An 18453-nucleotide genomic window follows, 5' to 3' on the forward strand; every position below is an offset into this window, starting at 1 on the left:
AGATTAGAATACTGCCATAGATCTGGAACCCACCATATATTTGAGTTCTACAGATATATTGAGTGCACCAAATAGTACGTTATCACAAGAAATGTATATTGCGTCTGCAAAGAATCCTAACTGGGCTTCGTCAAAAATTGTCTACCTTGTTTATAAAGATACTTTCATCTTTCATGAAACATTAGTGAACTAGTGAATTAAAACCATATCAATCAACAAAGGGAGTGAAAAACAACGGTCATATTTGTTAACTTGGTATAAACATTTTACGAAATTTTTAAAATAAAAAGTGAATAAACCTTGTGTTATAGCTAGCTTAACCTCTTAAGGTGTTACAACTAGTGAAAGGGGACTGAATATTAACCTTTGTATTAAAACATATTAAATAGTAGAATAACTTATTATTAGATTGTATAGTATATTGAGCATACCAAATATACATTAAGTGGTACATTATCGCACGATATGTATTTTGTGTCTGCATAGATCCCTAACAGGGCTTCTTAAAAATCAGTTTACCTTGTATATAACATATCTTACAGAGTGAGAATATGAAATCTTATCAGTCAAAGGAACGAGTGAAAACAACTATTATTTTCTTAACATGGTACAAACATCTTCCTAAAAAAATAAGGACACACTGTGTTTGCTTCAAAACGTTTCTGCATTTCAACATATAGACGAAATAACACGACATATAAAAGGACGATTAAAAAGTAAACAAAAACAAGTAAACATACACCTAACAAATAAGTCTGATCTATGATACGACGTAGGTGCCTATATAACATAGACGTTCGAGGTGTTAATAAAAGAGAGGCGAAAAATATGAGAAGGAAATATATAAGTTGAAAATAAACTGACAATACCATGGCAACAAAAAAGACAGACAAACATTAGTATACAAAACAAAACACAACACCGAAAACTAATGACTTAGCCTACCCAAAAATGATCTCAGAAAAAAATGAAGAGAGTGACAAAATAGCTTTTAATAGAACAACATACACAGATGGCCAAAGAACACTATTATTTCGTAATGCTTTTCTTGAATACCAAAAATTAAACAAAAAGCGCACCTGCTCCATCTTAAAATATTTCTACGGTGTCATGATGTTAAAAACATATTGTATAACTTAAAACATCAAGATAGCATAAAAGCAATTCCAAACCTTCCAAAATTCAATCATTCTTTTTGTAACTTAGAAATATTTAAAGGTGGTTCAAAATAGAATAAAATAAAACAAACAAGAATAAAATGTTGATATATATAGAGTTTTAAATGTAAAATTTAAACAATACTTAAACATGTTAAAGTATAAAACTTCATGATAAAAAAAATACAAGGAGATTGTTGAATGATTTTTATTAAGATTTATAAGTAATAATTAATATGAATTGCAACATTCTAATTCAGTAAACAATTGCAATAAATGTAAGATGACACATGTATGTGCGTGTTTAAATGTGTTGAATGGTCAATCATTACCTGTGCAATATGGTTATTGAACATTGACCCTGTTTTGACTGAATTATTTTTTAGGACAAATCATGAAACTTTCTTGAACTTTATTATAAAACAATGGAAATATTAGCAAAACTCACCTTTACGGTAACCTATAGTTCTTTTACCACATGGTTTTTTTTTATATATAACTTAAAATCCTTCTGCTCTCAAGATCATTACACGTGGTATCTTTTAATCATTTTGATCATCTCACCGACTTTAATATGAATTTCGTCGACTTAAAATGTTATTGAGCCTATATATAACGTCGAAGATAACGTTCGAATTTATCATCGTTTAAACTAAACAAGGAAGCACACTTATTTAAAATGACCTTGTTTCTTTACATTCAAACAGCTAAGGTAAGTGGGGTTAATAAACAAGGTTTTCAGGAAAATGGCCATTGTTGTATAATATATCGTTTTTGTTGTATGTTACATTTTAGTGTTGTGTTTCCGTTGTGTCGTAGTTCTCCTCTTATATTTGATGTGGTTCCCCTTATTTTTTTATTTTTTTTCTCTCAATCTATTTATAAATTATTAACAGTGGTATACTACTGTTGCCTTTATTTGTGTGACATGTATCGATAAACGTAGATGTCACAAAGATTTCGCCATATTTTTCACAGTTGAATAACTTGAAATAAGGTAATAAAATAGTATGTTTTTGCCTCTCAAAGTGTGTTCATGACATACCAATCAACTTCTGTCAGTAATCATTATATTTATGAGATTTTAAGGTCAAAATAAAAAGTATATCAGTTTTGCATTGTCAGTCATAAACATCAAAATGAACGAAATGCATAGCGAATACACAGATATTAATACATACAGTAAAATTTTAATTTTACTTTGAAACAGGTTTTTCTGAATATCAATAACTGCAAACAGATATAGAGAAGCATACTTATATAGAACTGGTATAGTTAGATAATGTTGTGGTGCATTTTTAAATTCGGTGGTTGGCATTGTCTGCAAATGAGCATGATGCCAACTTTTAGCTACAAAAGGAAAAAATATGTTTTAGGCAAATACATACATCTTCATGTAGATCGGCATCTGTTTCAAAAATGAATTGCGTCCCAAGAACTACATTGACAATTTTTTGCAAATATAACACAAATATTTGACAGCATTTCTTTGATAAAAAAAAGTAAAATCACAAAAATACTGAGCTCCGAGGAAAATTCAAAATGGAAAGTCCCAAATCAAATGATAAAACACATCTATGTTTGAACTGAGGTCTCCAAAAAGCTAGTTCTATTACTAACTCTGCTAAAATAATTTGCCATATCAAATATGAAATCAACATCTGTATGATCTTAATATCGATTCCAATGTAAATAAAATGCACATCTGTACATACTAGTAATTGAACAACATAATCAAATGTTTTTTTCCCTTATTCTACACGAATAAAGATATATATTCCTAAAAGAACAAAAAAATACATCGAAGCTTCATGTCCTATACAAATGCATTTCGTATATTTGTAAATATATTATATTATTCGATAAAAAGATTTTTTCCTGAACTTTCTTTCCGGAACATATGGTGTTGATTTGACGCAATGAGGATATCGAAGAAAATCAAGTTCATTTAAATATCCGTAAAAATACAAGATATCTGTCTGGTTTTCACATAGTGTGACTGCTATCCTTGGTCCTATAAACGAGATTGAAAAAAAAACTATGAGTAAACTTGCTGTATATATATATATCTTAGTGTTAATATATTATAGATACCAAAACAACAACTTTAACAAAAGATACATATAAAAAATAACCATCAAATATTTGAATTTTTTCTAAGATTTTATTTTACCATAAGTGTTTACAACGTACAATAAAATTGAGTATGAAAAGGGGGAATGTCTCAAAGAGACACCCGCCTCAAGGGCAGAAAACAGTTGAATGCCACCAATGTGTGTTCAACACAGCAAAAACAATCATACACCCGGAGGCGGGACTCAGTCGGTCACTAAAAAAATGTGTATATGTAATATTGGTTTGTTGTATGAGTATTTTTTCGTTTTAATTATAATGAGTTTTATATTGGATTATGAACTACAGATGCATTCTGATTGAGTATTAACATGTTTAAAGTCTATGTAAATACACGAGTTTTCCAGGGATTGAAATATTAAATATCAAATTGTATACGTTCAAGACCATATGAGTCGGTTGAATACAATGTTCTTCTTCTGTTGCAACGTGGTCACCTTGAGTGCACGTGATTTAATTTTCGATTTAAAGCTACCACATATATCATGTACGGATAACTGTTGTGTTTCAGACGTTTAAAATCATGGACATGAAATTTAAACCAATACCACTGAATGAAAAGATACATTCATCATGACCTTAAATGTTGTTTTCTTAAGTACTCTGATGAATCATAGAAAAACTTAACTATACAGTACATACCTCTTATTTGAATTCACTATCCATATATATATTTGGCTTATCTTTTAAACCAAGAGATTCGTAGACTGCCCTTGAACTGCAAAGTGTGTATATATTTATATAGGAACAACATTTTTTCCAAGTTAAAATATTTTGATTTATAAAAAGATAATTCAATGTTCAACTTGAAAGAATATAATTTTTGTATAAACTCATCATAGATACCAGAATTGATTTTTGTATTTTCGCCCGACTCGTGTTTCGTCTACAAAAGGGAACTTGACTACACTATTGCGTTTACATCACAACGAATGTAAATGACAATTAAAAAAAACGGCAAAATTGATCTGAGATATTAAAACAAAATTTGTTGTACATTGCATTCAATCTGAAAACAAAAAATAACATGGACACGTGACCTCTATTGATTTTTTTTTTCAAAACATACTTACGCATCTGTTGTATCTTTTGGTTGATCTGAAATGTAGGTAAAATATTTGTTATAAACATACCCTGTGTTTTGATAATGGTCTTTATATAATAAATATGTATCTCAAGGTGTGTATAAAAAAAACAGTGAAAATCTATTTAAGAATCTGATGTTTTTTAAAAGAGGGACGATAGATACCAAAGGGACAGTCACTGACACGGTTTAGAAAATGAAAATTAGCGGGGTTTTACATCTCATCAATGAGAAAACAATGTTTTACCTTCAGAAAATAATATTGATATATATTCTTATTGATACAATCAGAAAAATACAAACTGAGAAAAAAATTCAAGGATTGAAAATGAATATCTTGAATATAGAGGGAAACAAGGAAAACACAAAAACCTTTAAAGTCGAAATAGCTTCAGTAGAGAATAACTATAACTATTGAATTATTATCATACATTTCATGTCGTCCATAGTCTAACTTTACACGAGTATTTATTTTTTTAAAAACAAATGTTATGAAGTTAAATTGGATTCTCCCATAATTACACCTTATATTAGAATGGCATATTTTGATTGTTTAGTAGCCATTGTATTTTTCGCATATTCTAACATTTTTACCCAATTTCAAACGAATTTGCTTGTTTTTTTACCATTTCTGGTGAATATGCCTCAAATTCCCCTCCATTCCGTGGTATTTACAATTTTGAGAATTGCTTTTTTAGCCTCTTCCCGCAAAAATGATGATGGAATGACAATGACGTTTACACATACTAGTAAAAACCACGACAAAAGACAGCGCTTACGTTTAAAAGTACATGTATTATTTCTGTGGTACTATGAGATTGTCTTATAAGTATTCTCAAAAGTATGCAAAGTCAAGTCTATGGATAACAGCTTACTAGTTTTAAATACAAAAAAACGCCTTCACATGTACACAGAGCTTCAATCAAAATGATCTATTCGGTGTAATTTAAATACAGATATATCATGTTAAGTAAATAAACTCATAGATACCAGGACTAAATTTAGTATATACGTTCGAATCCAAAAAAGTTAAAAAGGCCAAATAAAGTACGAAGTTGAAGAACATTGAGAACCAAAATTCCTAAAAGTTTTGCCAAATACAGCTAAGGTAATCTATGCCTGAGGTAGAAAAGCCTTAGTATTTCAAAAAATTCAAAAATTTGTAAACAGTAAATTTATAAATATAACCAGTTCAATGATAATTCATGTCAGCACAAAAAGTGCTGACTACTGGGCTTGTGATACCCTCGGGGAAATAAATCTCCACCAGCGGTGGCATCGACCCGGTGGTTGTAAATAAACTCATCATAGATACCACGACTAAATTTAGTATATACGCCAGACGCGCGTTTCGTCTACAAAAAGACTCATCAGTGACGTTCGAATCCAAAAAAGTTAAAAAAAAGGCCAAATAAAGTACGAAGTTGAAGAGCATTGAGAACCAAAATTCCTAAAAGTTTTGCCAAATACAGCTAAGGTAATCTATGCCTAAGATAGAAAAGCCTTAGCACTTCAAAAAATTCAAAAAATTGTAAACAGTAAATTTATAAATATAACCAGTTCAATGACAATTCATGTCAGCACAAAAAGGGCTGACTACTGGGCTTGTGATACCCTCGGGGAAATAAATCTCCACCAGCAGTGGCATCGACCCAGTGGTTGTAAATAAACTCATCATAGATAACAGAACTAAATTTAGTATATACGCCAGACGCGCGTTTCGTCTACAAAAGACTCGTCAGTGATGCTCGAATCCAAAAAAGTTAAAAAGGCCAAATAAAGTACGAAGTTGAAGAGCATTGAGAACCAAAATTTCTAAAAGTTTTGCCAAATACAGCTAAGGTAATCTATGCCTGAGGTAGAATAGCCTTAGTATTTCAAAAAATTCGAAAATTTGTAAACAGTAAATTTATAAATATAACCATATCAATGACAATTACATATGTATGAACACAACAAACAGACACAATAGGTAAAAATGTCAAAAATAGGGTTAAAGCAGTCAACATTGTGTTATCATCTTCATTACTCTAAAAAAAAAATGTAGCAAAGAAGCACAAAAAGGCATACATCATATTAAACAAACTCATTCATTGCTTTTTTTATATAATTATACGATTTTATTTCTCTATGTAAAATTCACCCATAAATGATTGAAATATTTTACGTACAAGGAACGAATCATTACCCTGACATACTCATGGTTAGATTAACATTAACTATGACATAAAATCGCGCGTTTAACTTTTACGTCACACAGGTAGATATAGAATAATTTTGTCGTTCAAAGTATGAACAGAATATAGTCTGTTGTTCTTTTAGGCATGTCCTCTGCATAAACTACACACATTAAAACACTATTACCAATATTGTAACAATATTACCTGTCTTAATCCTTGTAGAATCTGAAACTACGTCATATATCTGGGTGTCAGAACGATGCTGTGAGGAAACTGTTTTATTTCTTAAAAGAAATGATTTCATTTAATCAGAACTATTATCATACATTACGTACGTACATGGACAATTATCAACAAACTTCCCCGTCGAGAAATGAATTTTCTAAATGCGTATATGATAACATTTATTCGTTCAGTGTATTTTCACTTGTGTTATTACGTCTTTTGATTGAGTTCAGCCATGTCAATTGATATTTTATAGTTTGTCTTTCTATGTTATGATGTTACTTTATTGTTTCAGATAAGGGTGGAGATTTGGTATCATTAACACGTTTCAACCCGCTGCAATTGCTTGCACCTGTCATAAGGCCGGAATCTGTTGTTCAGTAATTGTCGTTTGTTGATGTGGTTCATAAGAGTTTCTCATTTTTCGTTTTTATATAGATAAGACCGTTGGTTTTCCAGTTGGGATGGTTTTACATTAGTAATGATTGGGGCCCTCTATAGCTTGGTGTTGGGTACATGTATGAGCCAAGACTCCATGTTGACGATCGTACCTTTACCTATAATGGTTTACTTTTATAAATTGGGACTTTGATAGAGAGTTGGCACTCATACCACATCTTCTTTTTCTTTTTTTTTTAATGAAATTTTATATTCAATTATAATTAATTTCACTCCATCAATTTTCCTCTTGAAATAGAAGTTACTTGATGGAAAAAAACTAGAACTTATCAAAGAGCCAATTCATAACACGAAAGAGAACGAAAAATACTAATAACAAAACAATAAAATTACGTCAAGAGCATACAATCCTTCCCATCTAATATCAACTATTTAATCCAAGAATTCTATAAAATCGAATCTGAAATTCCCTTTTTATAACATAGATTTTTGAACATTTTATATTGTTTTATCCTAAATGAGTAAAGTTACGTAAATACATTGGCATCGATGGAACAAGCAGCACAGAACACACAAAAAACAACAATGTGATGCTTTAGTGTATCCACTTTATTTTGTTTTGGAGAGGTGCAATCAAATGTTCACATTCATGTGGGAAAAAATGAAATATATGGAAATGCTGTTCTGCCTAAATGCGATCGTTGTCCTTTAACAGAACTTTATTTAAGAATTCATGACCAATAAGAAGAATTTTAGTTTAAACAAATCTTATTTACTCAAAGTAAAATAGATTGGAGACAAGTAAACCATACTTATGAAATCCGCTCCGAATAACAATAAATTTCAATACAATGTTAATATGAGCATGCAATAATTCAAAATGTACAATACTTTACGAGTCTATCAATAGAAAAAGATGTAACAGTAATAACGTAAAAATGGGTAATAAGATGATGATGACGTGGATGTACCGCAAAAACACTTTTTCTACATAACAAGAAATCTCTCAGAATATGAGCAACACGACGGATACCACATGTGGAGCAAGGTCTGCTTTCTCTTCGGGAGCACCTGAGATCACCCACAGTTTTGTATGGGGTTCATGTTGATTAGTCTAAAGTTTTCTATGTTGGGTCTTGGATACTATCATTTGTCTGTTTGTCTTTTTATTTTTTAGCCATGGCGTTGTCAGTTTATTTTAGATTTATGAGTTTGGTATATTTCGCCCTTCATTTAGTAGTAGGCAGACCATGAGAAAAAAATCTGTAAAGTCGATATCAATAATAAGATATGACGAGTAATGCTATGATGAGAAAAAGATTGCAAACTCTTATATCTATTAGCTGTATCTATCTTAAACATTTCGAACATTTTGTTAATAAAAAAAAGGAAATTCAATGTAAGCTGTTATATCTCAGTTATGCGATTCTTAGTTTTCTAGAGTGAGGCGAAATAAACCAAAGTGACATTGAAACTCGTAAGTTGATAAGAAATTGACAACCACATGGCTAAATAACTAAAGACAAACAGATAAACAGTAGTGCATCAAAGATAACATAGGAAACTACAAATTAAACTACATGGGGTTGAGGCTAGTGTCAAATGGTACTCGTCAATATCGAAGTTGAAGCAAAAAAAAATAACTATATTTACATTCATCAGGAACGCTTGCAGCCAAACATTTGAAAGCTAACGATATATAAAACGGAAACAGACGAAGATATGAAAAAATACCTAAAATATTATTTTTTTATTCTTATTAATTCAATGTACTAGTAAACATGTATTTACCATTTACCTTTTAGTCTTGATGATTGATTTTCGTTTGAACCAAAACAAACCTGAAATATTTTTCAAAATTAAAATGGTCTTCAAATGTGTGAATATACTCGTATGAATTCTTTCTCTCTTTCACCTTACTTATAGTTACACTAACGACATAATAGATCTTTTGTAGACGAAAATCAAAGTACACAACTATAAACCTGGTATCAAATTGTTAACACCAAAGTTACATTTATATCTCACGGATGAATTGTAAATACTTGTATATTCTTTGCAATCACTATGTAGAAACAATATAATGATTTATCATATATCGAGTTAAAAACGTTTAATTTTAATTGTTTAGTACGAGAGAGATAATTACTGAAAAGGTATTGTTAACCCCGGCTTCGCCTCAGGTGACAATGTTTTCTCGGGGTGAACAAATCTGCTCTATTACCCTCTCAACTTTTTATTATTTTATATAATGATCATTGTCCACCATTTCCCTCTGAAAATGCTTGTACCATAGTTATATTGCTTGATATAGTCTAGTGATTAGTTTTGTCAAATTTATGGACTTCCCACTTTTTGATTTTAACTTGAAGCTCGGTATATTTGGTAATATCTTTTTTTTTTATGATACAGCTATTGAATAAAGAGATGACACTCTATTAGCTTTTTTTACCTTATAAGACTAGTCTGGTGATATCAGAAGTATACATTGGAAATAAACAGATACTTTCTGTTACTTAATAAAAACTTTTATGTGACTTAAATCAAAATGTCTTTATCATGAATTGAAACGGTGTTTTGTCGTTACAACTTTGCCATGATTAATTTAAAGTTTTTTTGTTTGTCATCAGGAAAGCAAAGAGATTAGAAAACATAAACAACCAAACTGTTTGTGCTGATATATCTATCGTCAGTGAACAAAACAGTAGACGAACATAGCATACTTCTATTATAAAACAATAATGATATTTACCGACTATGAGCCAAGCTACAATGGTAAGGATAGTGGAAGATGTTCCCAAAGCCACAATTGGAATCGCTGCGGACTGGATAGCATTTGGTGTATTTTCTACAAATCATAAGTCAAAACGTCTTAAATAAATCAATTAAAGAAATGCAATTCTACCATTTAAACAGAATGATTTTTTACGTCCTGTGTATCAAGGATAAACCGAGATCAAATTTTTCTTTCTTTTTTTGTAAGATAAACCACGCTTCTAGGGTAATGAACGTATCAGGAATCTTTGATCTAATCGTTCTTTTAGTAATGTACTCTATAAATGTAACTATCGGTAAATGTACAATACCATAACAAAACAAATCCGAGATTAATTTCTTTGTATTCTTGTTGAGTGAATCTGGTTTAAAAGAAACATGTTTTATTTTTACAAAATAGCAGTTGAATGGAATATGTACTGATGTATTAAATGGATTGGCTGTACGTGTTCTTTCATGAAATTAGCTGTCGCTACAACTGATATACTCAAAACGTGAGACTAGTAAACACCGTCTCCGTCGTATTATGATATTACGATTGAATCTAATTTTGAAGGATGATTAAGAATTTTAAAATGTAAAAATGAAATCAAGGATGTCAGCGGTTTCTTTACATTACACGAATTAACTGTGCAAAGATTTTAAAATTACATGCTGTACAATATTTTTTTAATACAAGGCCCAATAACTTTTACCTTTACTAGTAGTCTGTACTGTGATAGCTATTGATGGCAGACTTTTGTTGAAACTGTTAACCGCTGAAATCCTAACATCATAATAAGTTGACGTTTGTAAACCAGCCAAAATGTATAGTAGTTCTTGGTTGCCTGTTTCCTTTGTAATCATTTCTTTGTAAATCCAGGTTGATGCAATGGACAGTTTATATTCTATATAATACATTATATGCAATTCTTTATCATCCACATGGTTCCACTGTATTGTGAAGCTTGTTTCTCCAACAGACACGACAGTAATATTTGTAGGGGTTTGTGGAATATCTAAATACAAAAAAAAATAACTATCTAATAACCTACAAATATTTCGAAAAATTTATCAAGTACACAAAGTTTATTTGGTTCAATGTCTAAATTAGTTATAAATTTTGACCAATTATATCAGAAAGTTTATTTGGACATTTGTTATTGCCTGATCTTATTATAATATGCATGTCAGGCCTAACTGGACACGTATCGTTTTCAAGCTTATCTTTTAGTAAAACTTACGTCCTATTTCTAGAAGCAGATTATGCTCAACTAAGTTTCCTATGCCATTTGACAACAGCAGTTTGTAAACAGCTGCATCTTCAAATCTCAACTCATTGATAAGCAAAGTCAGTCTGTACCCATCAAGTTGTACCTCTTTACCATGGAAAACGTCATAAACTATCATCATGTTTTCAGTCATACTGTATTTAGCTGACTGCTTCAGAAGGTTTGTGTTTTTATACCATCTGATTGCGGTATATTTGGGTTCACTATATACATAAAGATTGACATAAATACTTCTTCCGAAAATCCCATTTATTTTCTGGACATTGCCATTTGCGAACACTGGCTGCGCTTTAAATTGAAAAAAAGAAAATTCTGATTAACAACGTTTAACACATTACAAGTATTCATTTCGATTTTTTGCGGATTTCTTTTAAAATTGTACTTTTATCATATCATGTCATCTTCGAGTATCATAATTGAACGCTATACAATTGACATGTCGTTCTAAATACATCAATTGTATAAAGGGTGTTTTCGGTCTATACATTTATTGTACATGTTGGCCTTTGTGACCGAAATCAGTGTGTTTAAGTTATTGATCATGACAGGCTTATAGAGCAAGTGCATTTATTGCACACAATTTCAATTAAAACGATTTTATTCGTTGGGGGTAACTAAAAAAAATGATTTTAAGTTATATAATACAGAAGATATAAAAACAAAAGTTATTGCCTGAATCAACACTATTTCAACTAGGAACGTTCCCGGATTTCTACATTCTTTTTTTAAATCAAACAAAATATTGGCTTACCATTTATTTTAACAAATCCATTTCCTGATTGTTTTTCTTGTCCATTTGTGCCCACAATTCCATTTCCAACTGCACAAGTATACATACCACTATCCTGGTAGGCTAGTTTTGTTGAAATTTCAGGAAGTGATAAAATTCCACTTTGGCTAATTGTGAGCTCTCGAATCATAACATCATAAAACGACATATGGTGACACTTGAAATATGTGTATTCACTAGGGTTGCCTTGGATACTGCAATGTACATTCCTGACCTTATCTGTTTGCAGGAACGTTTTATTTTCTACACTTGCTATCGGTGCATCTAAATACAAATGATTTTTTAAATTGTATTACTAAAACCAAATTTGATTATATTACTTTGACAGAATGATCGAAGCATGTTACGGATTCGGCTATACTTTTTGGACCTTTTGGATTATAGCTTTTCATCTTTTATATAAGCTTTGGATTTCAAATATTTTGGCCACGAGCATCAGTGAAGAGACATGATTTGTCGAAATGTACATCTGGTGCAGGAAAGTTGGTACCGTTAATGTTATTACTACCACTGGGTCGATGCCTCTGCTGGTGGACTGTTAGTCCCTAAGGGTATCACCAGCCCAGTAGACAGTACTTCGGTACTGGCATGAAGATACGGATATTTTGTGTTATTGTTTCTGTTTATGTGAAAAAATGTTTACTATTACGAATATTTTTGATCAGACGATCGTTGTTTGAAGTTGAATTTCATAGCAATAACTTGTTATACTCTTTATAAAAATAAATGGTATACTAAATCCATTATATATATAGTAACCAACAATTATGTTGTACTTTGAGTAGGGATATTACTGAATTTGAATCTACTTACATTTAATATTGAGTAGTGTGTTCGATGATACATTAGTGCTTATTATATTACTGGCTTTACATGTTATCATTTGTCTGTTATAGGTTCTATCAACATTGTAGTTTAACGTAGATATTACTGTAAACGTTTCTGTGGACAAATTAAAGGTCTTCGTTTCTGAAGAGTTAATTGTTACATCCATATAAGTCTGTCCTATAAACCACGTAAAATTAGCTGCAGGTCTGCTACCATGAGAAATACACGAAACGTTAAGTGGCAAGGTCTCTTCTGTACCAAGAAATTTCTGTGTGAATATTGGAGAAAGCGGCTTTACTGAAAATATACGCATTTCATATGTTTTACCTCCCGAATAAGTAATGTTTTTGTGATCCAGAAATGGTTTCATGTTTGTTCAAAATAAATATGCATTAAGTTATAAAGTTTAAATTCAAGTGAGTTTATAGGATGTTACACGAGAAGGTATGTCCGAGTTGTAATGTCAAACTTACAGTATAGTGTCAAACTTGTATAACATGATTGTTTCTCATTTATAAGTTATAACATATATCAGAATTTAAATGCGTCAATTGTTGAAAGCTATATCCTAATGTCAAGGCATTGTTAACCTAATTATTTTATTTAGATGCTGACTCTGTTGTACGTTCACTGTACCAACGCATCATGTTAATATATATACCACATGTTTCAGAATTATGGAATTGTTTACACTTTTCAATTATACATGCCATATGTTATTTCAATTAAAGTCTCTGAAAAACACATAATGTACAATCAGAGTCTAAGGATATTTGCATAATTTTTATGTATTTTATGATTTAAAAGATACGTTTCACCTTCTGTTACAGTTACAATAACAAACGCTGAAATATTCAAGGGTTTTTCGAAAACTATCAATTTGAGGTTAATATCTTACAGAGAAGGTACAGCTTTGTTGATTCCATAAGCGGAAAATATGAAATTATTTCGTATCCAGCATGACATGTAATTATCCTTTGATCGTACGATCTACTGAGTTTTGGTAGTGTGTGTTGAAGAGACTGTTTGCCAGTAGCAACTGTACTTCCTGATATTAACAGTTTCAGATCTGGTTGTGGTTGTCCTCCTATAGCTGTGCATGTTATTATCAGATCAATTCCTTCTGTACCTTGCAGTTTGTAATCCGGTAACATATTATCTATATTTAAACTAACGGGTTCCACTGAAAAAAATAATTACTTGCTTAACTTTATTAGTCATTTTTATTATGGCTTAAACATTCTTTATGTGCATATCTATATTAGGAGCTTTTAGTTTAGTTGTTGTAATTGATCCATTTCGGTCATGTTTGTTTGTTGTAAATTGTTTTGTTATAAACTAGGCTGTTAGCTTTTTCAATAATTGTGTTTCATATTTTTCATGTCGGAGACTTTTATAGCCGACTTTACGTTATGGTTTTTTTTTCATTGCTGAATAATGTACGGATGCCTACAATTGCTTCCGTTCTCTTCATTTTCACAAGTTTATTTAAACTGACATCATTAATTTTAAATAAGATGTTAACTTAAATTAAAATTACTGTTTTAACGTTGTTGTGTGAAATTGTAAGAAAAAACTTGTTAATGGATGACATTTGGTCCGCCGGAATAAATTTCAAGGAAATAAATTCCACCGCAATTTGTATGACGGAAAATATGTTCCTTCACTGTCAAAGTTTTTCAGAATTAATATATTTACCAAATGTGAAATAAATTCCAGAACAAAAATCATAGCTAAAAATATTTTGTTCCACTATTTAATGCTTAAAAAAATTAAATAAGTTCCTCTAATACAAGTTTCGAACAAACATATTCCATAGATATCAATGAGTAGGTTCCGCTCGAACCCTGTTCATAAAATATAAGCACCTTTGCAGCATATTGCACAATTACACGTTTTCTTGTTATACCTAAATCACAATTAATGCAAGCGTGATGCTGAACTGTGCTTGGATTGATGTACATTTGTAATTGTAGGTATGACTGTAACCCTATGATAAGGTTAAGAAGTAAAAGCGATGGTAATGTATCTTAGTTTGTATTTGCTTTATGTTTCCAATTTTTTGTCATAGGTGTTCTAGTCATGAAAGTACTAATAAGTCATGGAACAGTCTCAAACGAGTTAGTCTTATATTTCTACATGTCTTTTGATATGATTTATCAGTCACTTTTTCCTTTTCAAATTAGTACAGGTTTTCAACATTACTTTTTTTCTGAGTGATTCTACTCTTTTCTGGCTCATAAATGTCATTCCTGTTATCAATTTTTTTTCTATACTCCACAGGATCCATATTGGATGTTTACACTTTTTATTCTTTACAATATCAATATAGTACATGTTTTATAATGAACTTGACTTTAAACTCACTGAGGAAAAACGGTATTCACATAAGATTCTCATAAACCTCAAACTCATTTCATCAGGTAAGTAAACTAATCTCACAAACCCGGAACTTATTTTACAAACTCAGAAAAGAAAGGTAAAATGTGGAACTTGTTTTATAGAAGTGAAACAAATTATACAGATATTATCTGTGAAAAAAAGATTTTCCAAAGCAGATTTCCTGTGGTACTAATTCCACTGGAATGTTTTTCACAGGAACACATTTCGTAAGGGGTTGAAAATCTTCAATTCTTCTCTGAACAAATCGGTTTTTAATTTGTTAAAATGTTCAGCCTTATTGCCAATACAAGGTATAATAATCCTTAGAATGAAAAATTCTTCCTTTCTATTCTAAATCTCTCTAGCGATAGTATTCCCTAAAGGAATTTGCCAGGTTCAAAATTAAATATAGGCTTTCATTATAACGAGTTACATGTAGCAGTGCATCAATTGCATTAGTATTAGGTATTGCGATACAACATGTCTTACCGATAACAGTCAGCTGCGTGTTGTATACATTTGAAGTACCAGAGAGAGAACACTGATAATTTCCCTCGTCACTTTTTCTTATGTCAGATATATTCAGATGATATTCTCCAACTGTATGATTACCAGTAATTTTTAATCTCTTTAAAAGGTTCAATGATAAAGATGGATTAGTTATATTATTTTCTGTATAGATAACGGAAGAATGCCTCCAAGATATTCTGCTCCTGTCAGTAGCTGTATATGGACATCTTAGTTGTACACTTGCACCTTTGAGAGCTGATAAAGCATATGCTGATGCTGAAACATATATAGTGTATTATATTTATCGATGAAATATTTTATGCGTTTCCCTCAGTTTTTGTTTGTTTCCCGGATTTGTTTTTTTTTCTATCGATTTATGAGTTTTAAACATTGTTATACTACTGTTTATTTAACGGATCAAATTATAGAAATATTTCATGATAACATTCCTTCAGAAATAAAAAGGAAATGAAACAAAAATTATCAGCATTTAGAATAGGCTATTTAATAGAATAAAGCCATTCAAAAGTTAGATGATAATGAATTTAACCCAAAGTCAGAAATTGAAACAAACTCACCTGGAGTTGCCAATATGAAAATAACATTTGTCAAATGGAAATAATAAAATACTGTTTGGGTAATCTTCCTTGTTGAGGCCATCTTTTCAATGTGTTTATTCGTGTAAAAAATAATAAAAAAAATATATAATGTATGCAGGAAGTAAATTGGGATTTAACATATGATCGATTTATTTTGGGATAAATACGTCTTTAGACTGTCTATGTCATAGAGACATATCTGTCTACATAGATAAGACCAATTTCATTGTGCAAGATGCACATTTGTACAATTATTTCACTTCAGTAAATCTCGATAACATTTTTTTTCTGTTGCTACCAAAATACTCAGTTCAAATATCTTCCGATGACTAAAATGTGATATTACCAGAACCAATTAATCATAGAGTATTAATCAACAGTTTTCATTGAAATGCTGACACATCAGATTTCCAAAAACTAGAGTAGTGTTAACACATTTTTTTCCAATTTAAGACGGTTTGACCCTCTTGTATTTTTAAATTATATTCATTAAACTTACATGTATATCTTATTGAAAAATCTATGATGACGGTAAACGACTAGTGTCATGTAGTGTGTTAAAATATGTTACCCCAGCTTTGATCGAACGGAATTATTGTATACCCCTGACGATAAGTACGTATGTTTCCTCGTCCGATGCAATCTTTGTCGCGGATTTTCATATGAAATGTTAATAAAAAAAATCTGAAATTCCATTTAATACTCAACGTTATTATCTTGCACTCTCTAGTTTGTTTTCAGATTCAAAATTCCTTCTGTTTTTGTTTTATGTACCATCATGTAACGGTAATGAGCATGTATGAAATGATTGTCGCACGTTTCAATCAGCGAAATACAAATAACATGGTCCAGAAATTTGTTATCGAGCTTCATAAGAACTTGGCATACATTATAATAATCAGATTCATCATTCATCAATTTGCTGTGTGACGAATATATTCTAACGCATTCTGAAACTTCCGTCGTATAAATCTCGTGAACTTCAAATGCGAGCTTCCTAAACTATGTCAGCATGATTTATTTGAGAATTTTATGCTGTGTCACTCTTATGAAATTCATCGTTTAAGAACTTCCGGCTAACAAACTAGCCATTGTATTTTCTAGGAAACTACAAAAAAGATCTACATGAAGTTCGTGATCAGGTTTTCTCCTAAAATGTCTGTGAAGCAAACACTTTTCGTTTATTGGAAAAATATAGTGTAATGGGATATGAAGCGTTCATACCAAAGATAGAATCATTTATGTTTATATAAGATAAATAACTAACTCGATCGAAATTTAAACTTTGATTTTATTTTGAAAAGCAAGGGATATTGTGAGGGATATTGTTTGGGTTGTTTTATACATATCACTTGAATTTAAAAATCATTTACCTTTATTGAATTTAATTAAATTGTCAACGGTAAAAGTTCATTAAAATCTGATAACAATAGAACACATGAAAGTTCTTGAAAGAACAGACAAATGCACAAATTAACAATCTGCATTCATTTTACCTCACACCGTGTGCGGCAGTAGACACAATTAGTATATATCTTTGTAAGTTCTTTTATTAAACAATAGGCCAAGAGATATACCGAATATACTTTTCAGTTACTCGCCTTGAGATAACATAATATCCAGATTATTTTTTATCGCTGATATAAAAAGTATATCGAAAGTGGAAATCACAAGGAACTGTTTAAACAGAAAAATATTTTCCTTCACTACAATACACTGATTAGGGACATTTATGACAAAACTTTCAAACACCTAGCCTTAAACTTAGTTCCTTTTGAAATTTGGATATCAAATTACGTTGTTTCAATTTTGGCGTATACATGGTATAAATAATCGAAATATTAAATCAAAAATACTCTAGCCTCTGAAACGACGAATCCTGTCTAAAGGATTTTAAAATTGTAGGTAACTAGATATAGAAATGTTGTCTTAGGGTATCAATTTCGGATGGGCATGGATATAGATTGATCTTTTAAGTCGATTGACTTAGATATATCATGTAAAGAGTTTTCAACCAATATGCAATAAACAGTTTGAACCTGTAGATTAACATCATTGTTATGTGGGCCTATATATAAATATTGAAGAAAGAAGAAAACATAAACTCCTTGAGTATGCAC

The 18453-nt window shown here is 30.8% G+C and overlaps 1 protein-coding gene across 1 annotated transcript; it reads right to left on the reverse strand.

The window, feature by feature from the left end:
- Positions 1-1349: 1349 nt before the first annotated feature.
- LOC143046547 (uncharacterized) lies at positions 1350-16394 on the reverse strand. The gene is made up of 13 exons (XM_076219704.1): positions 16313-16394; positions 15714-16010; positions 13837-14025; positions 12828-13139; positions 11976-12278; positions 11177-11512; positions 10649-10951; positions 9931-10026; positions 8977-9019; positions 6759-6838; positions 4364-4388; positions 3933-4008; positions 1350-2507 (listed from the first exon to the last, which is right to left on the reverse strand). The coding sequence occupies exons 1-12, from the start codon at positions 16392-16394 to the stop codon at positions 3936-3938; spliced, it is 2139 nt and encodes a 712-aa protein (XP_076075819.1). The 3' UTR covers positions 1350-2507; positions 3933-3935.
- Positions 16395-18453: the final 2059 nt, after the last annotated feature.

Source organism: Mytilus galloprovincialis, chromosome 9, assembly GCF_965363235.1.
Source record: "Mytilus galloprovincialis chromosome 9, xbMytGall1.hap1.1, whole genome shotgun sequence".
NCBI classification, from domain to species: domain Eukaryota; kingdom Metazoa; phylum Mollusca; class Bivalvia; order Mytilida; family Mytilidae; genus Mytilus; species Mytilus galloprovincialis.